At 34.5% G+C, this 27210-nt stretch overlaps 1 protein-coding gene across 15 annotated transcripts in view; it reads left to right on the forward strand.

Moving 5' to 3' along the window:
* The window catches only part of micu3a (mitochondrial calcium uptake family, member 3a), a 59993-nt gene that overhangs the window by 23994 nt on the left and 8789 nt on the right, over positions 1-27210 (forward strand). For 3 of the 15 annotated variants that reach the window (XM_068221063.2, XM_073950120.1, XM_068221058.2), the window contains exons 6-12: positions 1548-1630; positions 1721-1792; positions 6983-7024; positions 11086-11181; positions 16003-16017; positions 19861-19955; positions 22310-22481. In XM_068221063.2, coding sequence (XP_068077164.1) covers positions 1548-1630; positions 1721-1792; positions 6983-7024; positions 11086-11181; positions 16003-16017; positions 19861-19955; positions 22310-22481 — 575 coding nt within the window. The remainder of the gene's footprint in view (positions 1-1547; positions 1631-1720; positions 1793-6982; positions 7025-11085; positions 11182-16002; positions 16018-19860; positions 19956-22309; positions 22482-27210) is intronic. The other 12 variants (XM_068221068.2, XM_073950129.1, XM_068221065.2 and 9 more) reach the window with 5 other exon arrangements.

Genomic DNA, 27210 nt, shown 5'->3' on the forward strand with positions numbered 1-27210 from the left:
GCTTTTATTTGATTTCATGAACATAAGAATTTGTTCACTGTACTCAAATGGCCTCCACAGTCACCTAATCTCAATCTAATAGAGCACCTTTGGGATGTAGTGGATCGAGTGATTTGCATCATGGATGTGCAGCCAACAAATTTGCAGCAACTGCTATCATGTCAATATGGGCCAAAAACTTTAAGTCAGAATTTGCCAGGGGTATGAATAATTTTGTGCTTGACTGTATATACAGTACAGTTAAAAAGATCCTTGTCTGATTTGATGTGATGTGCTCAAATAATTAATTACCCACAGCCCTAAATAAAAGAATACATTTAAAAGCATGTATTTACATCACCTCACAGCAAATCCTATAAATGTAGTATTATTCAGTACAAAAAGAACATAATAATGTTTTAAATATCATGTTCAAGTCCTCACATGTTTCTCAGACTTGCACAAATAAACATGCAGTACACTTTGCATTTGTATAGTTTGCTTGACCTCAGTTGCATTTAATAAGTCACATAAGTTTTCATATGATTAAAAAATACATTCCAAAAGTTCCTGATCAGGATCATAATGCCTTATAGCTCTATAGCACACATCGGGGGCGGACTGGCCATCGGGCAATTCTGGCAAATGCCAGAAGGGCCGGACCATTTTTTAAATGTGGGCCGGTATGCTATTTTTTTTACATTGTTTTTACATGCAGGCAGCTTTTATATCTTGCAAGATGTGAATATTATGATGATGATGATAATAGTAATAATAATAATAATGAATGTTAAGCATTAGGCCAATCGGCAATGGCCGGCTGGTTTCGAGATGAGACGACCCAATCAGAGGTTACGCGGACATAATCAAAATCTGGCAAGAATGTCAAACAAACAGTAAGTGGGACACAAACATATATGCTATAGGTGAATTGGGTGTCCGCTTTATCCGCACACGTGCTGGATAAATTGGCGGTTCATTCCGCTGTGGCGATCCTAGATTAATAAAGGGACTAAGACGAAAACAAAAAGAATGAATGAAATGATTGCATGTATAAGTTTGTAATAAATGGGTTGTTTTTGTTCCATTCACATACATTAAATGTTTAAATATCTATTACATATGATACTGCATATTATTTTACCATTTGTACACCAATATAATTAGTGAATGTGCGTGTCCGTGGATGGTGCTGTGTCAGGTGGGCTGGTGTGGCTACAGTGCCAGGGCTGATTTTTAGTTCTAGTCCGTCCCTGGCACACATTATAAACAGAAATGCACTGTCTCTCTTCTGCTGTTACTTGGGCAACACAACATTGGGGACACATGAGGCTCTTTAAAAACACCTGAAGAGAGTGATGAAAGGAAGAGCGCTGAAAGCAAAAGTGGATTGCAAGTTCTTCTTACAGCTTCTTACAAATGTGGGCTTCAGATCTGATCTCTGATTTAGCCACCTAGTGGTTGAATGTTGCAAAAATGCTGGTCATTAATGAGCAAACGCATTTATATGTTCTGCTGCTTTATTACATGCATGATCATTTAACATACTTTTCACATCTGTTCTTCAGAACCTCATGCTGGTTTTAAAATTGCCTTTAACATGTTTGACGCTGATGGTAACCAGATGGTGGATAAACGAGAATTTATGGTGGTGAGTGGATAAAGTGTAGATTTAAAGTCATTTAATTATTGAACTGATCGATGTTATTTATTTCCTTCAATCATCCTTTGTCTTTTGTAGTTGCAAGAAATCTTCAGAAAGAAAAACGAGAAAAAGGGAAGGAAAGGAGATGCTGAGAAATCTGCTCAACTTGTAAGTCAATATCAGATACTTTTTATGTAATAACGTAATCGGTTTATCCATTCCAGTTTTTCCAAACAATACATTTAAATGGACTGTTAACAATTTTCTTTAGAATTTACAATAACTTACTGGCAGCAGTTCGCTGGTAAATACAGTAAATCAATTACATCAAATATACTGTGTTTACATTTAGAACACCTTTTATCTGTCAATATATGGATTTACAGTATTGTATATTGTAACTGTAAAATATACAGTAATTTTCACAATGCGCTTGAAATACAGTAACATATCGCATAACTGCCCTACAGTAAAATATAGTTCACATAAATGCTGTGTATTTTCATTACAGTGGTATAGTTTAAACAAGTTCACATGTTTAATTTTGAGTGATTAAAAAATACCACGGTTTCACGATGTCACGGTATTGTGATTACTGCTCTAAAAAGGTTCTTTTTAAAAGTCTGGGAAAAAATAAATACAAATTTTTCCCCCATTGAACACAATTTATTTTATTTTCAAGGAACATTTATAATATTTTGTAACAGTAAACATGTCAGGCTAAGTAGGTAGACTACATTTTTGACTTCTGCTTTCTTCATTAGTTTCAAAAACACAGATTTCTTAAATATACATTTAAAAATCCTTACATATGCCTTGAAATCGGTATAATAGAACATTTTAGCGATATTTAAACCTTGATTTTTCTAAACTGTAGTAAACCTTGAAACCAGTTATCTTCCCATGCCCAGTCCACACCAATATTCACCAATGATTGAAATATCCCTACCAATAATTTATTCGACTTCAAAATAAAATACTGCTCCGTCAAACCTTAGTTACCTTCAAGTTCGCTATGAGTTCATCATAATACTATTAACCAAAGCTGTGCAATTAATCAAAATTCGGTTTCGATTTTGGCTTCTATGATTATGAAAAACAATAATCGGGATAAAACAGTTAAATTGCGCCACACACCTCTCTAAACTTCTCTATATTTATTCCTCCTCAAAAGCAAAATGCAGTCAAATTATGTTCATTGCTTTTGCAGCATGGGATGTGATTGTAACTTGTATTATTAAGTGATTATTTCATGTTATTAAGTACTTTATTCATGTTTTTAAAAGCACTAAATAGAATTTGTGCCGTTTAATGCATGCACTCTCATGATGTCTGTCTTCACCAATGTCAAAAGCAAATCTATGCCCTTAAGTTCACCAGTAACTTACTGTAAATCAATTACAGCAAAAATACTGTATTTTTATTACATATTACACAGCAGCATTTATCTTGCTCTATATGTATTTACATAATTGTTTGTATAATTAACAGTAATTTTCACAATGCAACTTTAAAATACAGCAACATACTGCATAACTGTCCTACAGTAAAATACAGCTCATATTACGGTTAAATGATGTGCAATTTACAAAAAGTGTTAACAGTGTAACATTACCACTGAGCATTACTGTAAACGGTATATATTAATCGCGGCTATTTAGAGTTAATTCAAAACTATTAGCTAATACATAATTATTTGAAATATTTATTGCTTTATGTGATAATTAACAATAACTAAGAAAATAAATGCTGTGAAAGTATTTTCATTTTGACTAATGTTGAAACTTGCTGTAAAGTGTTACATATTTGTGTAATTTTTCAGACCTTTTCAATGTCTATTTGAAGTAATTTTAAGAAACAGCATATTTTGCATGATATTTATTGAAGTGTAGACATCATCACAAAAAAAAGCTGTTATATTTTGCTGCAAAGCTTTTGTTGCGCCAAATTAGCATTGCCCTGTATTATCTAATCTTGCTAATCATTCGAAGAGTTTTAAGGATTGCTATTATCTTCCAAAAGCTGTTTCTGCCATGCAAACAAGAAGATTTCGTGAGATAAACACAGTTCAAAGAGTTTATGGCTTTAGCTTTTCTGTTTACTGCATTCTTTGTCTTTTCGTCTATGTCACTGAGAGTTCTCGTTTAAAAGGACGTCTGTTTTGTTATGCTTCTCTATAAAGAGAGATAGATTTTGTGCAATTAAAATGATCAAAACTCTTTGTGTTTTGTGCCATGGCAACCGGTGTCAGAGCAAACATGACACGTGGCAGAATATTTATAGTGTTATTTTAAAGGCTGCAAATGTACAATGAGCCACTGATTAATGTCATATTAATCAAAACCTAGATGTGGAAAATACTTGTTACCTTTTCTAGATTCTACATGTTGGAGATGTTGATTTTATGGAGTAAATTCTATTGTCCTTATTAGTTTTACAAAAAGTGAACATTAATATATATACTTGCCACATAATTGTGTTTCAAGTTGTTTCTAATGAATTATTAGAGATATATAATAATATAATATAATATAATATAATATAATATAATATAATATAATATAATATAATATAAAATATTATAATATAATATAATATATTATAATATAATATAATATAATATATTATAATATAATATAATATAATATAATATAATATAATATAATATAATTTAATATAATAAATATAATATAATATAATAGAATATAATATAATATAATATAATTTAATATAATAAATATAACATAATATAATATAATATAATATAATATAATATAATATAATACAACACAATATAATATAATATACTTGTTTGTAAAATAACCACAGTACAAAATAATTTCCAATTTGTAAAATATTACTGAGTGATATTTTTATTTAGTTATGATGTACATTGTTTAAAAAAATTATCAACATAAACATTTTTTCACACGATGTAAATGGAAGAGTGAAATCCACTCACACTCACTGCCTGCAGTGCTCTTTGAAAGCACTTACAGTATAGTGATAACATGTAATTAGTGGTGTTTGCGTCAATATTTGTTTTGCTCATGCTTGGGGTAAAGTTAGCAATATGAGTAAACCCCTGACCATAAGTATTAAACTTGAGCAGGTAAAGTGTCCTGTGTACTGACACCTCAAATCACGCAGATTGTGTCGTATCTAGGGACACACTGATATTAAAATAAGATAGCAAAAGGACTATAATTATTGCAAAGCTATGGTCAGTAACTGACTCTTTTGTTTGTGTAAGAAAACACAAAAAAAGGACTATTTTACTTAAATAGCAAGGTGCCATAATATGAGGAAAAAATAATTAAATAAAAGCATGAATCACAAAATATGTAAAACTGAAAATTTGTGGATTATTTTACAGTGTGTTTTTATGTGCAATAAGTGTATGTACATAAAATGTTACATTTAGCTTAGAATTTTTTGAATATTAAAACATTTTGTCAGTTTTTGAACATAACATACACTCACCGGCCACTTTATTTCACATTACTACATTAATAGTACCGGGTTGGACTCCCTTTTGCCTTAAGAACTGCCCTAATCTTTGGTGGCATAGATTCACCAAGGTACGGGAAATATTCCTGAGAGATTTTGGTTCATATTGGCATCACACAGTTGCTGGAGATTTGTCAGCTGCACATCCATGATGCGGATCTCCCGTTCCACCACATCCCAAAAGTGCTCTATTGGATTAAGAGCTGGCGACTGTGGAGGTCATTTGAGTACAGTGAACTCATTGTCATGTTCAAGAGACTAGTCTGAGATGATTCGCCTTTTATGACATGGTGCATTATCCTGTTGGAAGTAGCCATCAGAAGATGAGTACACTATGGGCATAAAGGGATAGACATGGTCAGTAACAATACTTAGGTAGGCTGTGGCTCAAAGTGTGCCAAGAAAATATCCCCCACACCATTACACCACCACCAGCAGCCTGAACCATTGATACAAGGCAGGATAGATCCATGCATTCATGTTGTTAGTGCCAAATTCTGACCTTCCATTCAAATGTCGCAGCAGAATTCGAGACACATCAGACCAGGCAATGTTTTTCCAATCTACTATTGTCCAATTTTTTTGTGAGCCTGTACATACTGTAGCCTCAGTTTCCTGATCTTAGCTGACAGGAGTGGCACCCGGTGTGGTCTTCTGCTGCTGTAGCTCATCCGCCTCAAAGGTCAATGTGTTGTAGTTTCAAAGATTCTCTTCTGCATACCTCGTATGTAACAAGTGATCATTTAAGATACTGTTGCCTTTCATTCTCTGTAAACCCAAGAGATGGTTATGCGTGAAAATCCCAGTAGATTATTAGTTTCTGAAATAATCAGACAAGGCCGTCTGGCACAAACAACCATGCCACACTCAAAGTCACTTAAATCCCCTTTCTTCTCCATTCTGATGCTCAGTTTAAACTGCAGCAGATCGTCTTTACCTTGTCTACATGCCTGAATGTGATTGGCTGATTAGAAATTTGCTGTAACGAGCAGTTACACAGGTGTAGCTAATAAAGTGGCCGGTAAGTGTATATTTAGCATATACTCTAACAAATAATTAAGTGGCTTCACAAAAAGATATTTTAGCTTAACAAAATCTCTGAATAGTGATTACTGGAGGTGGGCTTACCAAGATTAAGCAGTAGAAATCCTAGTTTATATTATGTAAAATGTTCTTATGCTATACTTCATTGTTTAAATATGAAAAATCCATATATATATATATAAGCAACAAATTGTAATGCTCCCATCTCCTTAAGGTTTTTGGTGTATGTTTAATTAAAATATTTGAGAATGAAAAAAATTTAAATGAATGATTGTCAATATTTTTGAGTACATTTCACAGCTTTTCCTATTCCTTACTTTTACATCAAAGTGATCAAAAAACTCTCAGATGATAAAAAAATAACCTAATATTCCCATTTGAATCAAATCTTGGACTAGGATCTATTAAATTGATCTGAAATCCACCCCTCAGCAACCCTCCAGCACTCAAATCACCTGAGCATTCACAAACTGTTCACAGTATAGATACACATGGGACACTCATAACCCATATGTATCCTAAAAACACTTGAGAATAATAGTCCATCCACCGTAAACATCCTCTGTATACTGTACTGTTTTGCCTGTCCTGAATGCTTAATCCATCTGATCTCATTCACATGTCCAGTTATTCCAGGGCGTCTCCGAGAGGGAGCTGTTTTCAATTGTCCCCTCTTGGAAAGCTGTGAAAGTGTGCCTCTGGCTTAAACCACTTTGTAACTTGCATGTTTAACCTGTGGTTCTCCGTTTTCTTCCTTCCTCTCCTCTTCCGCATGCTGTGACCTCTCCTCTGGTCTCTGTGTAGAGTATGCAGCTCTATGGATATCAGGTTGCCCCGGTAAACAGCGTATGTATCACCCCTCGGCCCTCTGACCTGTGAACTGTAACCTCTGTGTGAGTCTTGAAATGGGTGGCAGGAATGATGGGAGAATGAGAGAGACCTGCGGATGACTGACTGAATGAAAATGCGGAGTGGACCTCAGAGGTCAGAGAGCATGTGGGTGTTTGACACGACCGCTCAGATTCGATTCTCATTGATTTCGCTTCCTGTGTCAGTTGCAAACTTCATCAGCGGCCTATAAAGAACAGGTCTGGGCCAACCGCTGGTGGGAAATGTGTTTTCTATTGAGCCGGCTCTCCAGTCTTTCACATTCACTTACCGCTAAATCACTCTGTATCACCCGCTGAGAGATGTAGGATGGAAAGATCACCAGTGAGATGTGGAGAACGTTTCTGCTAGAGAGAAACTCAACTTAAAAAGCAAAGATTTTAGGGCAAACTCAACACTTTTTATTTGAATATAACAATATTAGTTATTTTAAAAAAATTTATTGTAAAAAAAGGACATGAAATTTAGGATGATGTTACACTTTTTTTTATTTTAACTCTACCCACCTCCCTCCCCTAAAGCATCCAAATTCAGTTAAACAGGTAATGTTGTTGTTATATATGGGCTAAGATAAAACTGCACATATTCACATATAAATCAGTAGAGTGAGAGGTATTTGTTGCTTGTGCCAGTAGCTATGTTTCCATCTACCTATTTTTATGTGCATTTTGGATATATGCGCATAATAACAACCCAGGCTCATTCTGAACACGTATTCCCATGGACGTTTCTGGAGACCACGAAATACATCCCAGGAGGTACGATTAATTTTTATTTTTTTGCAGTTTTTGTTTTTGTGAATCCATGAGAGGCCACTGTGTGCGCTTTTTCATATCTCAAATTTGTCTTGTTCGTGCCTGTGCTGTTCTCGCGTAAATCTACCAGAGTCCTCTATTGAGTGACTGTCTGACTCACTGACTGACTGGCCAACTGGGTGATTGGCCAATCAACTAACCCACCCTTCTTCTTCCCTAAACCTAACCAATTTTATTGATTGGCCTGCCCACTCGTTTACTTCCCTAAACCCAACCAACGATTTACAAAAGCTGTCCATAAAACAAAAAAGCGTTCGTCTGATTTTTACCAGGTTTTCAGATTTTACCACATTCTCACCCTGTAATTCACTTGTTAATTTAATTTTTGGATTCTGTTTTTGTCTAACCTAATTTGGAACCCTGACTCAAACCCAATCGTCATGGTCAACTCCTCTCTGCACCTCAAGTCCATCGACATACACGACGAGCTAACTTGACAAACTGGTTGCAGCGGGAAAGCCCTCCACATGGAGGTAAGCGGTTAGCTGGTAAGCGTGAAAAGAAACGGCGTCATACCGCCCCATAGTGTTCGCTTAAAAAAATGAAATGCAGCCATACGTACCTCCGGCTACAGAATTCTCAGTCTCCAGAAACGTCCACGGGACTACGTTTTCGGAATGAGCCTGTGTTGCATAAAAAATGGTTAATGGAAACGCCAAGATGTGCATAAATTTTGAAAATGTGCACAAATAAAGTATGCGTATAACTGAGTGGGATACATTTTTATTCGATAGGAAAAAAAATGTGCATAAACTACAATGGAAACACTTTTACCGAACAAATTCCAGTATGAGCATTAAAAAAAGTGATGTGATTTTGGTATAAGAGATCATGTGATGGTAAAAATGTGCGTGCATGGACAAACCAGCAGGCTCAGCACACTGAAACATCTGAAATGTTGTTTTGGTCATTTTAAAAAGCTTTAACTGTTTCAGTATTAGTGTTATTATATTATTATCTCCAGATTCAAGAGCGTCTGCTCCGCGTCTCATGTCTTCAAACGCCACCACGTGCTTATGACTGGATTGTCTTCTAAGACGAGACGCAAGTCATTTATTAAATGAAGAAAAGATTCACGCAGCTTCTCCTACTGCAGCAAATTCTGTTTTACTGTTGATTTTTGTCGCCAGTTAATCAGAAAGTGACTTTTCTCTTTGACTCTTTGATGGAAACGCTACTTTTATTCGCAAGTCTTTATATGCAATATTCCAGTTTTGCGCATACATTTAATTTGCTTCTTTGGATGGTAACATAGCTTGTGTTTTGTTTCAGAAACTGTATTAACAGATCCTAAATTCTATGGTAGTCCTTTAGATTAGTTTGCCCCTTATACTGTAGGTAATTCATTCCAGTGCAATGTAATGAGATATCTTTACAACCAGTGGTCAATGGATGGACAAGTTCTGATGTTTAATGGTAGCAAGATTCATTTTAAAGAAATTAACAATTTTATTCTACGACAATACATCAAATTATTTTAGTGACTGTAAAGACATTCATATTTCTACACGCAGGGCCAGCACATGCATAGAGGCAACCTATGGTGGCCGCCAAGGGTGGTAGAATAGTGAGGTCGGCGTCCGCGACACCCACATAACCCCCAACTTTCATCCACGACACCGGACAATAGTGCAGAGAATAGTGTCAAACAGTTGTCTGTGTATGAAATATCCTGTCGCAAAATGCAGCGAAAAGTCCTACATGTTTGATTAAGGTGTGCACTTATCTGTACTAGACTTCAATAATGCACCTAAAATCAGCACACTCATCATGTTTGATCATTAATGTTATGACCTTAATCGGATTAAATTAATCATGTTGACATGGTAGATTCTTAATCAGAGTATTGTCTTAATTGTATTAAAATTGGCTTGCCATATGAAATTACATTAAAACTACACTCTTCCATCAGTTCATACTCGCATCCAATATTTCGTTTGTCACGGGAGCACGTATTAAATGTTTCCAAATTAAAGTGAAAGTGCCAAATTGCAGTTAAAGTCGACACATTAAAAAAGAAACACTCGAAATTACATGAACTCCGGAGGAAAAGTGGCGACGCAATGTCGTTAATCAACTTGTGATATAACATGTGCAACCAGATCATAGAAACATTGAAAAAGCAACTCATGTAAACACCTTAATCATATTATTATCGTATTCAGATTAAGGCAAATTATTTGATTACTGATGTCCATGTAAGCGTAGACACTGTCTAAAACATTTTCAGTTCATTGTGATCAGAAAGACACATTTAAATGCATGTCAATACCAGATGTCTTATAGCTGATGACTTGTTATCAGGTCACTGAAAACGTTTGTTGATACCAGGTGAAAAAAGGGCATTACATTAACTTTGACAATTACAAATGCACTTCATGCAAACAACTGTTTCCATGAAAGTCCTCCTGAGCTGGAGTTTTGTTTTGTCTCAGTTTTGTTTTGGGTTTTTTTACGTTCTATAATACTTGGATAAAAAAATATTCTGATTATGTGTGAATTACATACAGAGTGAAAAAGTGAAAGACTGGAGTAAGTGTTGTCCATTTAAGTGGTGTTTATATAACAATGTGGAAAGTTTTGATATAGTGCAAAATAATATGTTTTTTTTTTCTTGGTGTCACTATCAGTCTCTCAATCCTTCTATCAATTATTCACTACTAGATGTGAAGTTGTGAAATGCAGTTATTTTAATTATTTATCTGAACAAATCATGGTTACGGCAAATGTTTAACTCAAGACAAAACGTGCTATTTTTTATCCCAAAAAACCTTTCTTATGTCATTATTTTTCATTGCTAATAGCTTAAAAGTAGTAACTATTAGCTTAAAGTAGTACTTAAAGTAAATCATTCTAATTCATAAAATATAAATAAATTGCTAGCAAAATGACTGGAAAATGCTTTTAAAAGAAGTAAAGCATCTGTAAACAAACCTGAAGCTAAAACTTTGATTCTCAACCTCCTCGTTTTTAATCTCCCAGACCTTTCACTCATATCATATAACAACATACAATTAGCATTTGGCTAACATCAACAAGTCCCCCCCCCCCTTCGGTCTTTATATAAATTTTTCATACAGACCATTTTATAGATTTGCAATATGTCCTTAGGACTGAGAGACCACCCGACACATGCTCTTATTAACCGTGTCTGTAGAAGCTAACATGATAACAGCTTTCCATCTCATGCTAACCCCTCTGCAGGTGCTAAAAAAAGAGAGTCAAGAGTTTGTGCCCAGGAGCTACTGGGACAAGCTGAGACGTGGCGCGAGCCAAGCCCTGTTTTCTGACCTGGCAGAGGTACAGCCATAGTCCTCTGTCCTCCTGTCTCATGCTGTGTTTTTATTCCTCCCTAGCTACGCTTAACACAATGCTCTCATCTGGACATTAAAAAAGTACATGGTAACTTTCATTTATCTGTCCTGTTTTAACATCCAGAGCCTTTATTTCCCAAACCCCATATCATTTCTCATTTTCATTTAATGACCTATGACTATCTTTTTGATTTTAATAGTTAAATTTTTTACATATATATGTTTTATGAGCTTTTGGACTTTTAGTTAAATTGGTTTTAATGCTTCACTTAAAAACAATCATATCAATATCAATGTATTTTTATTATTTTCCAGTAAATAAGCTAATATCTTTAAAACAAGAACCATTTGCTGTTATAAATTGGCCAAATATTGGTAATATTTTAGTCTTGTTTTCATCAGAAGTGTTATTAGAAATTACTATTGTAACGTGATATTAAAATAGTTTCCCCATAAGTACTTTTTAGTATATAAATACAAGAAAAACACACTCATGTTTAATGTTTAGTGTTTATTTTACTTTTTTGTTATAGTTTTATAATCACATTTTGTAGTAAAAATCTTTATTTTTATTTAGCTGTGATATACTTTCAATTCAGTTTCAGATTTTATATATTGATTTTTTTTTACATTTTTTAGTACAATTTTGTTATGATAACTCAAATTTCATTATACTTTTTCAAAGAACGTCTTATAAGACTCCACATTTTCACATGTATATATTTGAAATTAACTAAATAATAATTCTTATTCTTAATATTTATTATATCTTACTAAATATGCTCCTATAAATATTAATACATACATGTTTTAATAAAATGTTTATTTGTGTTTTATTTTATAAAGTACAGATAATGTGCCTTTAACATTTCAAAGAACAAAATAGTCTTTTGCAAAGTATTTCAGACTTTATTTTCAAAAAATATGCATATATAATGTGTGCAATATATATACACATTTTCCCCAATGTTTACCTGAATATTTTTTATTGACATGTTGTGGGATAAGTTATATAATAATATATATATATTAATTTAGATTTTAAAAAAATATATACAGATTTAAAAGAATTAAGAATCACATATTTATTATTAACTTGTTAATTTTTTATATATTTGAAGTGAACAATATATATTTTTTTTATTTAAATGCTGATTTATTTTTTTATTAATCATTACGTAATTTTAAGTTATCAATGTGTCTGTCAGTTGTTATTCTTCCTGGCTACTTTGCATGCACAAACTTTGCGTTCATTCGACTAATATTATCATAATATTATAGGTGCTCACAGCAGCAAGACACATTAAACACACTGATGTTTGATCCCATTGTTTATTTTACATTTTTGTTATAGTTTTAAAATTAAATTTTATGGCAAAAATATTTCAGTCTGCTAATCAAAGAATGTCCATTAAAACTTCATATTTTCACATGTATATATTAGTATTTAAATAAGTATTATAATATTGATGTTAAAATGTTTTTTGTATAATTTTTATATTAATAATTAAAATGTTATAATATTAATGTAATACTTGTTCTATGAATCTAACATTTTTGTATATGTTTTATTTTATAAAGTACAGATAGTGTGTCTTTAAACATTTTAAGGAACAATATAATTTTTTTGCAAAGTATTTCAAACCTTATTTTTTAAAAATATGCATATATATGTGCAATATATACATATTTTTCCAATGGAATATCTTTATTGACATTTATATATTCTGGAATTTAAGTTTTATTGTTAAATTTTTTATGTAATTTTTTTATCGTATTTTTCTTAAAACTAATGCAGATTTTAGAATTAGGAAATCAGCTCTTTATTTTATAATTTTATGTATTTATTAATTCATTCAGTTATTTATTTATTTATTTTTATTTAATTGCTGACTTTTTGATTAATCATTAGGTTATTTCAAGTTATCAATGTGTCTGTCAGTTGTTAATCTTCCTGAATGTTTTGCATGGACAAACTTCATGCTCTAACTTCCTTTAACAGCACAATATTATAAGTCCTTATGGCAACAATAAAATCCTTTGTCTGTCCACCGATTCAGAATGCGTCTGCTCATCCTGCCAGTGTGTTTGTGTTCTAATAGCTAATAGAGGGCGTCTGTAGGAAGCAGTAGTTTAATGAATGTGGAGAGCTGTGTGCAGATGCCCTGTATTTACTCAGTCTGTTATTCACAATGAAAGGGTAATTTCAGCTCGGCTTCCTCAGATGACACAGCAGTTAGACAGGTCTGTTTGTCTGAGTTGACATCCAGACATTGTGTACTTGCGGGCTAAAGGGTGCATGTTCGCATGTGTGGAAGTGCGATTGGGGTTACTCATCTTCCAAGTCGACAGCCGTAATCACTGTTTTTACCGCTGTTTTTAGATCAAAGAGTAAAATCCCTCAGGCGGTGTCTAAGTCACACTGTGGGCCTGAGGTGTTACACGTAATGATGACCTCATATTAATGGTTTCCTGTAACCACAGCGTTGTGATGTCACACTTCCAGCAGATTGATGATGAAATTGGCAAATGGAGGGGGGAGGGGTACACTGAAAAAAATCATCCATTGGAAGTGATTGCAAACAGTTTATATGGTGTGGATTTAAAATAACTAATTAAATTTTGTGATGTTTAACTTATTTTGTTTGTTTAAATTCAGCCCATATCAATTTTTTTGCAACCACTTGCCTGAAAAACATCAGTAAATCCAACAGATACTTTTTTCCAGTATAGATAGATAGATAGATAGATAGATAGATAGATAGATAGATAGATAGATAGATAGATAGATAGATAGATAGATAGATAGATAGATAGATAGATAGATAGATAGATAGATAGATAGATAGATAGATAGATAGATAGATAGATAGATAGATAGATAGATAGATAATTAGAGGAAAATTAAAGGAAATGGGATGATTTATCGATCTTCTTGATAGAATTTTCTGTTTATTTGCTATGTATCGGTGGGGTAACACAGATAAGAAATTAGATATTTGAATTTGAATGATGCAGATCTCAGAGAAAAATAATCAGAAGTTGTCACAGATTCTACCAGAGCTAACTTTTGTGGATATTTGATCATTTAAAGCGGCCATAGCTCCATTTATTTGTTTATTTTATACTGTTTAAAAAAGAAATCTGAATTCAGAATTAATATTATATTTTCAGTTCTGTTTTGACCTTCCTTATTGGAAAACATCATTTGAAAATGCATAGAGGACAAAAGTAACGTGAGACGAAAGTAACAAACCCATTTTCTCGGAGTCCTGACAACATTTGATTTTCAGGCTATAATAGCACATCCAGCATGCAACCTTTGATGGAGCTGCCAAATATGCGCTGATTTAAGGATCGTGTCTCATAGTTAGCTCCAAAAAGTGCAACAAGTAAATTATTGTTGCGGTCCTTTTTTCCTTAATACATGTTTTGTTTCTCTTTGTGTCACACTTATGATCAATCTACAGGTTATTTAGTGCAATGACACATCCTTAGGTTTGAAATGTCTTTGGGTTTTTTTTTTTATCAACCCGTGTGTTACTTTTGTAACTGTGTTTGAGGTCAAAACTAATCATGTGCAACTTTTGTATAAAGTCAAGTTATATTGGAGTTGTTCTACATTGATGCAATATAACAGAACTGATTTCGATATACCACTTTTGTGAGTTAGTAGTCACAAAAAAATATTCTGCTAAAAACATTATCTTTTATAATTAAGTTTTATGAAAAATAGTACTTTCATCCCCATTCTCCTCTACTATATTGTAGATTCATACGTATTGTAACTAGTTGTTCACTCACAAAATACTGCATGTTTTTTAAATGTTTACTCTTTAAGATTAAGTCCCAAATTTGAAAGAACCCCTGTGTCCCCACCCTTGTAAATTTAGCACGTATGTTTGATAGCCTAAAGTCTTCATGAACACTGTTGCAATTTAAGATTATAAAAATGTTAAAGTACAAATCAAATGATCTGCATCATGTAATAAAAAAGCAGTCTCTCACTTTTGTGGTGTGACATTACTCTTATGTCCAATGTAGCTGCACAGTGTCGCCATTCATTTTTAATCTTTCTGAAAATCCAGAGCAGAATTGTGACTTTTTTTAGAGTCCTTTGAAGAGTTTAGATTCAAAAACCTCTAAATATTGTCTGAATTGTCCTCTAAAATTAGCATTTTTATCAGACTCTGTGTGCAAAGAATAAGTCTGGTGCTGGTGTTTAAAGTAAATATATCAACATAAACAAAAGAGGCTTAGAAAATGTTTATATTTTTTATGGAAATTTCAAACAGCACCTAGAGGTTTTTGCATCTGAACTCTTCAGTTGTTTGCTAAAATTAATCCACAGTTTAAATGGTGTTAACAAAGAACCAAGTTTTTTATTATTATTATTATTATTATTATTCTTACAGACATGGATTGGAGCTTCATTAAAGATAAAGTTCATGCACTTTTTTTAATTTTAGGATTAGAAGTAAGGCAATGCAACATGTATGTATTTCTACAACCTGGTAGCCTCTTCTTCTTGTCACAGTTGTGACTTTTATGCCACAATTGTTTCTATTTTTTAAGCATTGTCACCATTTTATGTATTTTTTTCCTCCCTGGAAACAGGTGTCTATATACTTGGGAGAAACATATTGATCATGAGTTTACCAGGCACCTCAACAAGTTTTATACCCAAAGTTGCAAAGTTTTCTTATTTTTAACTGCTCCTTTTTAACAATGTGCTATGAAAATATGGTCAGTGAAACAGAATCATTCTTTCTCTCTTTATAACTTTCCTCTGTGTCCTCATGGATAGGATTTTAAGCTAGAGGTACAGCGGTGGCATGGACTTGCATTCTGGCTCGCTTTTTGCACAAAAGCCTGTGACCAAGGGAAAAAAAAGAGCTGTTTCGAGTTTCTGGCTGGTTTTTACCTAAAGTTTAAGCATGATAGGTTTCTCTTGGAGATGAGGGTGAAGCATGGATAATGAAAAAAGCAACTTAACATGTCCTTGCAACTTTCAAATAAGTTTTTCCATTTTTTTAGGATCTTATGCCACTGGTAAAAGGTGTTTTTTCCCTACTGGTAACTGAACAAGATGAAATCTTGAGCTTGACAAAGCGGAATCTTGACACTTGTAAGACAGCTAAACTTGATCTTGAACGTTAGCGTGGTGGAGTTTAAAAAAACAGAACAATTTGTCAAGAGAAGGAAAGGTGAAATCTGCTCACGTGTGCATTTCTTTCACAAATCTCCCACAGATTCGCTATGCAAAAGTTTGCCACAGAAAATGCATGGAATGTGGATGCTTTGTCTATGTCCTTTTTTTCTCTTTAGTTTGACCCTGTTTACAACTGGTATTAAAGTGCCCTGTTAGGCTATTTTAATTTTGTTTAGATGTATTCAACAGGTTTACATTCGTCCAACGTCAAAAAATACTTTTAAAATTTTCTTGAATTCCAGAATCATCTTTTGAGTGTCTAAAAATGTTTGTTTAAGAATTCTGCCTCATTTAACCCTCAGGCCCAGAGTTTACTCTATGTAACAGAGGCCCTTCAGGAGGAGCTGTGTGACTAAACCTTACTTCACTGGCCTCAATAGGTGAAACTAGCTATACTGACCCAGGCTGTGGTTTCAAGCAATTGTGTTGGCATACCAGCATCTTATCAGGTTTGAATCTTGCTTTGAATTGGTGCCATGACCCGGTTGTGTAACCCTTAGTGTAATCCCAAATTATACGTCACACATGTATGTTGTGTGGAAGTCTGTGCACCATTGTGATGGATTGTCCATAAGCAGATGGATGCATAAATGTGCGTGCAATGTGCAGTGCAGTTTCTGTGTGTGTGTGGATGTCTTGCATTGCAGATGCAAGAGAAATACTAAGGGCTAGGAAATGGTAACTGTTTGAGTAAACTTAATTCCTTTGGCCTAAAGAGGTGCTCTATCAACAGATCTTTACCGGTCTCCCATGCAGTAAACACTGATTTGAATTCCACCTAAAAAGGGCCTTGAGAACTTTAAGAGTTGCTTCAGTGTCTTCCGTGATGTTTAGGGTGGTGAGTTTAGCTAGTAAGAACTGCTAATAAACACATACCCTTGGCCTCAAGAGGCTCACAACTGGGGACAGTCTTTATGGTTCCTATAGCACATTCATCTACCCTGTTCATTCTAATCTCTCTCAGAGAAGTGTAAGTAGATCAGAATGGGTCACACTGGTGTCATGAACCAGATGGAAACAGCTGGCAGGAACTCAATCTCCTGGACTCAAGAGGTGTGCTAGCAACAGTGGTGTTTACTGTCCTTGTTAGCACCTGCCTCCAGTGCCTTAAACATTGATTCGAATCACACCCAAAGAGGGCCTCAAGAACTTTAAGGGTTACTTCAGTGTCTTCAGTGATGTTTATGGTGGTGAGTTTAGCTGGTAGGAACTGCTAATAAACTCATATTCTTGGCCTAAAGAGGCATATGGCGGCAGTCTTTTTGTTCCCTGTTAGCGCATCCACCTACCCTGTTAATTTGAATACCTCTCGGATAAGGTTTAGTAGATCTGAATGGGTCACACTGGTGTCATGAACCAGATGGAAACAGCTATTAGAAACTCATTCCACTGGCCTCAAGAAGTGTGCTAGCAACAGTGGTCTTTAGTGTCCTTGTTAACACCTGCCTTCAATGCCTTAATCATTGATTCAAATCCCACCTAAAAAGGGCCTTGAGAATTTAAAGGGATACTTCAATGTCACAACTAAAATTGGAGCAATGTTTCAGGGACTATGTCCAGCTAGTAGGAGTAAACATATTCCTTTAGCCCCAAGAGGCTCACTAGCAGCGACTGTCTTTACCGTTCTTGTTAGCGCACAGGTCTCCAGTGTTAATTTGAATCCCTCTCAGAGAAGGTTTAGTAGATCTGAATGGGTCACACTGTTGTCATGACCCAGATAGAAACAGCAAGTAGGAACTCATTCCCTTGGCCTCAAAGAGCTGTGCTAGCAACAGAGGACTTTACTGTCCTTGTTAGCACCTGCCTCCCATGGTTTAATATTGATTCAAATCCCACCTAAAAAGAGCCTTGAGAACTTGAAGGGTTACTTAAAGGGTTACTACTAAAATTGGAGTGATGTTTAGGGGGCTGAGTCCAGCTAGTAGGAACTAATGTGAGTAAACACACTCCCTAGGCCCCAAGAGGCTCACTAGTGCCGACAGTCTTTACCATCCATGTAAGAACACAGGCCTCCTATGTTAATTTGAATCCCTCTCAGAGAAGGGTAAGTAGATCTGGAAGGGTCACACTAATGTCATGACCCAGATGGAAACACCAAGTAGGAACTCATTCCTCATCCAGTGGTCTTTACTGTATTTGTTAGCATGCCTGCTTCCTATGCCAGAAACAATGGTTTGAAGTCAAAATTGAGGGGGTTACACTGGTGTAATGACCCTGATAGAAGTAAGGTGTCTGAGAGTAATGGCAATTGAGATCTGTTGGAACTGCACACTTTTTAATACAACCATATGATCCAGTTTTTTGCACCATATCAGCCATTACCATAAATATTTGAGTTTCAGCTCCCGAAGGTTCCTCAGCATTCATAAAAACAGAACTGTGCATGAATGACAATGTTTGTAGTGTATGAAACAGTGTATGAGGTTGGTTCAAAACAGACATTCAATCTATTCGAAAAGCCTTTCTATATAATATGTGAAAAACAGTATGTAAGCTAAGTAATATGTCTTAGAAATTATAGTAGGCAAGAAGTACACCAATGACCTGCTACTTCTGGTGACATTCTGAAGTGCACATCCAATGAACACTTTATTATCCAATGAGTCCACCAAAGAATTCATGAAATGGGAGTGAGGCGCCACAACTGATGCATGTAGGTGCATGTGATAATAACAAATGGTGGCTGTTGTGCATCCAAATTCCATTAATACTTACCTTCATATCTATTCTAAGTTCAGTTGTAGGAGCTACTTGAGTAGTTTGCAATTTTGGACACAGCAGTTGTTTATTAGCAGTTAGTGAAGACCATGAGCATGCATTATGTAATTTGTTGCAAATCTCTATACATTGCTGCAGGAAGAAACACTGGAATTACTTATCACCCACTTCAAACAGTTTAGAATTGGTTCTCTCTTTGGGAAACTGTAACATCATTTATCACACATCTTTTTAATGTGAAGACCTTTTACTTTCACAAACATCTGCACTACACACTACATCAAAGGTAGTATCTTAAAAAAAAGTAAAATAGGGCACTTTAATCTACGATCACTACACATAAGCGGGTTCCAAAAAGTTAGTTTGAAGTACATTTGGTGGTAATAAAATGGACCAGTTGTAAACAGCGGCTTTATATGTACACAACTGGCATGCTTGTGTGCATTTGTGTGTATCATTTCTCTTGTGTTTCCGTTTCAGTCTAACACAATTTTTATGCCATTCTATCTACTGATGGTATAAAGATCTGCACGTCTACTCTGAACATGTTCTCTGTGGGCTTCAGGGGGGACGAGATAAATGGATGCACACTTTCAGGCACTGGATGGCTGGTACTCTGAATGGCTCGGCAAGACTGAGATGGACTGCTTTGTCATTCCAAAGACATCTGGATTTCTGTCATAGTTTGTTCTCTCTTGTTTTGCTCTCTTTACCACCACTCCTCACCGATGGCAGCGTGCCGATGAGAACATGATGATTGACACCACTCTGCTTGTGCACTTCTTTGGCAAGAAGGGGAAGGCGGAGCTAACGTTTGACGACTTTTACAGGTATGACTGATTGAGCACTGAAAACATGGCACTTATTCATCTCTGCTTGACATGGATGGATACACAAGATGTAATGTCTTTCGAGATGTTAGTTAACTGCTTGTTCTAACAGGATGTGACATGATAAAATGTCAAACCTGCAGAAGTGTTGGATGTTTTTTTGTGTAATTCTTAAATCCTAACCAGGGCTACATGTATTTATTCAAAAATAATGTCAAATATTAATATTGAGTGACAGCATTAATATTCAGAATAGCTATTTTTATAAAAAGAATTTATTCCTGTGATAACAACGCTACATATTCAGCATTATTACTTTTTTAGTGTCATGTGATCTTTCAGAAGTCATTCTAATGTGCTTTTTATGGTGATTATTTATGATATTGAAACATTCGCTTAATAAATGTACGGGGGGGGGTAAGTATTCAAATCGTCATCATTTTTCTTAGAAAACATATTTCTAAAGGTACTGTTGACTCAAAATTTTCAACAGATGTTGATAACAACCAAGGAAATACATTTATGAAAAGAAAACAAATCTAATTAGTTTACAAATTAAGTTATGTGTAACACAGGTAAAAAGTATTGAACACATGAAGAAAGGGAGCAGTAAAATGCAATGAAAGCCCAGACTGCAGCTGAAAGGTTTTTCAGCAACCCTCTGCCCTTTGTCTGTGTTAATTAATATTACCTTCTTCAGTCCAACATCTACATTAGCTGGAGGATGAAGATGAAACCACAGTTTACATTTCGGCAGGACAATGATCCAAAACACAGCCAAGGAAATTCTCAAATTGTTTCAGAAAAAGAAAATAAAGCTGTAGAATGGCCCAGCCAATCACCTGACTTGAATACAATAGAAAATAAAGATCGGTTTGGATAGACAAAACCCACAGAACCATCAAGATTTTTACACTCTGTTGAAGTCTGTGGAAAAAAAAAAACCATACCTGAGCAATGTGACTGAGACATGTGACTTCGTTCTCCATATGAGAGGCGTCTTTAAGCTGCCATCTGTTGTTTTAAATGTGACCTTTGTATCATCACTGTCACTTCGGTTCAGTTTAATTCATTCTTGCTAATGTAATGTGCTAATTTCTATCTAACAATCCCACAGAACGCAAAAGTTTGAACCATAGTGTAAATTTAGATTGTGAAACAATGAGTGTTTTGCTGAGCACTTCTGCTGATACACGTACAGTCAGAGGTTTTACCCCCACCCCACCCCCCAATTATTAGCCCCCTATTTATTTTTCCTCAATTTCTGTTTAATGGAGAGATTTTTTTCCAACACATTTTTAAACATAATACTTTTAATCACTCATTTCTAGGCCCAGACAGAATCTGGGCGCGCAGAATTCCGCAGAATTCTGCAGATTTTTAGCCGATCATTAATTCTGTTTATTTACTTGAATAAATTTAAGTGTATTCAGTGTTTAAATTAATTACAGTAATATTATTGACTAATATGGAAATGTTCATCTGATTTATGTTCAATGCAGTTTGTAAAGTAATATTTTCTGTCTTTTAGTAGATATAATATATGAGCGACTTTCTTTGTTTACCAAAAAAGTGAATCTAAGTGGATTTGCATTTTAAACATTAAATACAAGTTAAAAAGATATTATATTTTATTTCACATATTAATATTTTAGTTATGATACTCTCAAAATATTTTTGCAGAAATCCGCAGATTTTTACCAAAATTCTCCGCAGCAATAGCAAAAAATGTCTGCAGATTCTGTCTGGCCCTACTCATTTCTAATAACTGAACTATTTTATCTTTGCCATGATGACAGTAAATAATATTTGACTAGATATTTTTTAAGAAACTTCTATACAGCTTAAAGTGACATTTAAAGACTTAACTGCGTTAATTAATTTAACTAGACAGGTTAGGGTAGTTAGACAAGTTATTGTATATCGATGACTTATTCTGCAGACTATTGAAAAAATGTATAGCTTAAAAGGGCTAATAATTTTAACCCTAAAATGTTTTTTTTACATTCAAAACTGCTTTTATTCTAGCCAAAATAAAACAAATAAGACTTTCTCTGGAAGAGAAAATATTATCAGACATACTTTGAAAATTTCCTAGCTCTGTTAAATATCATTTGGGGAATATTTATAAAAGAAAAAAAAATCAAAGAATTCTAATTTTAAATGTATATAAGCTTTGTGTGTTGCAATATTCATTTCAAAAACATTCTTCTTTACAAGTGTAATACATAGCAACCAAATTTAAAAAAATAGCTCAAAGTAGCAAGTTTTGTATGAATTGTTCACTTTTTTTTGCAAATTACCATGTACAAATATGTATACTCTGACTTCTTTTATTGTCATTGATCTTTCAGATTCATGGATAATCTGCAAACTGAGATGTTGGAGATTGAGTTCCTGACCTATTCCAAAGGCATGACTACCATCAGCGAGGAGGACTTTGCAAGAATCTTACTGCGCTATACTAATGTAGAGGACATCCGCAGCTATCTGGAGAACGTGCGTCAGTGCATACCTGACGAGAAGGTAACGAGTACTGTCACATAACTGCTAATATATCTATGGTCAGTGATAGATGAAAGATGGTTGTTATTGAAATCTAAGGATTACTTATACCTGATATTAACAAGATTTTGTTTGAATGGATAAAAAGTAGAGCATTTCAAATAGAAGCATTTCTGTTTACACTTGCCGTTTTTGTTCAGCCTTATTGTCCACTTTTGACCACTTTTTTAATCTGTTTCTGATCTAATGTCCCAACATTGTAAAGGTTGCGCAATAAACATACCGTACAATAAAACCAAAGCTTATATTTTGGTGAGAAACTTTACAGTTAAAATCCTGTTAATAGAGGAGGCAAGAGATTTTAATATACTTTATTATCCATTTAGGCCTTTGTAAATATTGATTTAACATGCATATGTGTTATTTTCTTCACTTCAGTTTGGTCAAAGTATAATTTAGAGCAAAGTAATTAGACAAAGTAATTAGATTGCATGTCTTTACAAATAAAAGTATTACTTTTATGCAAGGGATCGACCAAAGGCAGATCATGCGATGCTGTTTTTTTTTTTTTTTGACTGAAATCTTGCTGTATGTTGCGTTGCATAAAATAAAATGATTAACAGAAAATTATTAATTCAATATACAGTTAAAGTCAGAATTATTAACCCCCCTTTTACTTTTTAATTTGTTTTATGTTTCCCAAAAGATGTTTAACAGACTAAATACATTTTCAGTATGTCTGATAATATTGTTTCTTCTGGAGAAAGTCTTATTTGTTTTATTGAAATTTTTTTAAAGCAGTTTTTAATTTAAAAAAAAATTTTAAATAAAAATTTTAAGGTCAAAATTTTTTTGATAGTCTGCAGAGCAAATCATCATTATACAATAACTTGTCTAATTACCTTAACCTGTCTAGTTAAACTAGTTAAGCCTTTAAATGTCAGTTTACGATGTATAGAAGTGTCTTAAAATATCAAGTAAAATACTATTTACTGTCATCATGGCAAAGATAAAATAAATCAGTTATTAGAAATGAGTTATTAAAACTATGTTTAGAAATGTGTTAAAAAAAATCTTAAACATAAATTGGGGGAAAAAATAAACAGGGGGGCTAATAATTCTGACTTCAACTGTATGACAAATAAAACGGGCGGCATCGTGGCTCAGTGGTCAAGATCAGCAAGAAGGTCGCTGATTTAAGTCCCGGCTGGGCCAGCAGGCATTTCTGTGTGGAGTTTGCAAGTTCTCCTCATGTTTGTGTGGGTTTCCACTATCCAAAGACATGCACTATAAGTGAATAAAATGCACTAAATTGGCTGTAGTGTATGAGTGTTTGTGAAAATGAGTTTTTGGGTGTTTCCCAGTACTGGGTTGCGGTTAGAAGGGCATCCACAGACTAAAACATATGCCAGAATAGTTAGTGGTTCATTCCGCTGTGGCAGCCCCTAGTAAATGAGGGACTTAGCTGAAGGAAAAGGAATGAATGTCAAATAAAACACTCACATACCTGTTTTTCAGCAAAAGGAAAGTTGAATAAAACCTGCTCTTTGAAAATGCTAGCTATAGTCTATTTAAAAATCGAATTCTTAGTCAAACACCTAAGAAATATTTATGTAAAACATAAAAATTAATTGTGATTAGAGTGAATTTATATGTAGAGATGTTGTTAGGTAGTCCAGTAATTGTTTATTCTGGTATTTTTAATACCATTGAATCATTTTTAGAGCGCATGAACATGAATGTTCTTTGTGGCCATTTGAACACTCTTGACCACATGAGTGTCAGCACTGCAAATCTTTTAGGCATCATTTGCACCTGTATTTGGTGTTGTCAACTCCATTTGTGATCAGATCAACAATAACGCATAACCCTACCATAACATAACCCCCTAACCCTAACGCTAACCAGGTACATCCTAATACTGGGGCCTAAAAGAAAGGGGTAGGACAACCACTACAACCAGCTACCCCTTTATCTGACCCAAATTCAATACCTATTAAATGCTAAGTTAATAAATATAGCAAATTAACATGTCTAAAAGTCTGTATTCCAACCCCAAAATGGCAAAGTGACACCGTGAGTGAGTAAATGCTGAAGCCGTGAGTGTGTCACTTGCATGTAAACTGCAGTTTGCAGTCTCCCTACTCTCACCTCTCAACAACTAATACAACTAAGCCCTTTTATCCCCCAGACACAGCCATCTTTCCTGAAATTACCATGTTTACTTCAGAAGCAAGTGTCAAAATCACACTTTCTAGTGAAGTAAAACTTTACAAAGCCCAGTTGTTTGAATAATATTCCCATAAATGTTACATTGTTATGGATCTCTTTGTTGTGTGGTGCCATTTGTTTGGTTTGTTTAGCTGGTTTACTGTGGCTTTACTCTTATTCTTCACTGTCATTGATGTAAATCTGATCCATTTGCTCTATCATCAGAATTTAGTATATTTGCACTTATTGCTGGAGTTATTATGCATTTCTTACAGTAATATTCAACATATTCTTAAGCTGTTCGAAATAACCTCGTTAACCAAAACAAAATGTTAACCAAACAAAATGTTTAACAAAATTGTTAAACAAAAAGGCCAGTAAATAAACTTGGTCACACTTTACAATAAGGGTTAATTAGTTATTGTATTTACTAACATGAACTAATTATGGAAAATACTTGTACAGCATTTATTAATTATAGTTTAACATTTACTAATGCATTATTAACATCCAAGTTTAAGCTTGTTATAGTTATCGCACCGTGAGTTAACATGAACTAATGATGAACAACTGTATTTTCATGAACTAATGTTAACTAACATGAACAAATACTGTATTAAATGTATTGTTCATTGTTAATTCATGTTAGTAAATGCATTAACTAACATTAACTAGTAAAACCTTATTGTAAAGTGTTAGCATAAATTTATAAAGGAATGTTTTGGTTAATGTATGATGAATTCAAACAGTTCTAGATGAACCAGTTTGACCAAAGAGTCATTCAGAAATGCTTCAAAACTGAATTAGCTTTTCAATTACCTTTGAATGTGATTGTATCAGTTTACATTGATTTATTATTCCTGTATGGAGTCACAGAATTCTATATTGAAAGATTTTTAAGTCACCTGTGTGAAGTATAAGGATAAAGATGTCTGAAAGAGCATGAAAGTGTATATGTAATGTTTTATTATTTAGATGTTTGAAACGCATTTTCATGCTGAATTTTAAGGTGTGATCGCTGTCCAAATGCATTGATATTATAATAAAAGAAATAATAATGTAGTTAAGTAAACTTAAATATGCTCAAGTTTCAGGGGAAGATCCAGCTTTATTGCCTTGCATTGTACAGAAACGTCCTGTATTCTCTCTGTTATCCCTGTTTATCTCACACTGAAAGAAGCCAGAGGTTTGTCCCTGCCACAGTGATCCGTCGTCCCGCAGACCTTGATCAGATCATGTTCTTTTTGTGTTTCAGTTGTTTTCCTTCTCTTTGATCTTGTGGCACGTTCAAGAAAGTAAATTCCCATTTACTTTCACACAGCTAAAATGGTCTACATGAGAGCTTACTGTCAATAAATGTACTGAGTTCTTGAAAAAATGCATATGACAATATACAGTAGCCACAAAAAAAAAACTATTTGGTCATTTCATCCACAAAATGTTACTGTTATTAAAATGTCTGTCTGTCTTTCTATCTGACTGTCTTTCATAATTTTTAAGACAGAAGCTGCATCCCAAATGGCACACTATACACTATGCACTCATGCACTATGTACTTATGCACTTATACACTCAACAGGATAGTATATGTTTTTAGTGTTGTCCCAAATGGCACACTAATGTTGTTTTTTAGTAAGCGGACATTCAAACCGTTTCCCTGATGACGTTTGACGGTTGCCAAATTAGTGAAATAATTGAGCAAAGTATCAAATAATATCTGCCGTGAGTATAACCGCATTCACCATCGGGAGGCGCTATAATCACTCTCGCAGGAGAACTTTGCTTTCACCATCCGAAATAAATAAAGTTATCCAACATGTGCGCCCGATAGATCCGCCCCTTCCGCTACGTAAGCAAACCTGCGGTCATTGAGTGCGTGAAGTGTCCATCATTACACACTTCATTTTACCGGCTGAGTGAGTGCATCATCCGGGTAATTAAAGTGCACTTATTATTTTTAAAGTTTTCAGTGTGAACACACTACTTACACTATTTGTACTACAAAATGGCGTAGAATAGTGCATAAGTATGCGATTTGGGACACAGCTAGAGTATTGAGGGGGGTTTTTTTTTTATCTTTTTTGTCCTTTTTTTCGTTTTTCTCCGTATGTCTAATGGTCTGTCTGTCTGTCTGTTTGTCTATCTTTCTATATGTCTAAAGGGGGTCACACACCAAAAGCGCCGCTCGTCGACGTGCCGCGTCGCACCACACAGCGCCATGCATTTCAGAATTCTAAACACACACACTGGCTCCGCATGTCGACGACTGTCCACAGCGCCCAGCCTCGACTCAGAACACTGTTCATATTTCTGCCGCGCCACAGAGTGCCATCTGATTCGTTTCATTTTAAATAACATGCGAATGTGGGCGTCTGGTCTGTGATACTTTCAATTGTCATGTGCGCACCGTTGAGCATTGAGCGTTGAGCAGTGCTTTCGGTGTGTGACCCGCTTAATTCTCTGTCCTTATGATGGTTGGTCGGTCTGTCTTTCTGTCTGTCTGTCTGTCTGTCTGTCTGTCTGTCTGTCTGTCTGTCTG

This window comes from Danio rerio, chromosome 1 (genome assembly GCF_049306965.1).
Source record: "Danio rerio strain Tuebingen ecotype United States chromosome 1, GRCz12tu, whole genome shotgun sequence".
Classification (NCBI taxonomy): domain Eukaryota; kingdom Metazoa; phylum Chordata; class Actinopteri; order Cypriniformes; family Danionidae; genus Danio; species Danio rerio.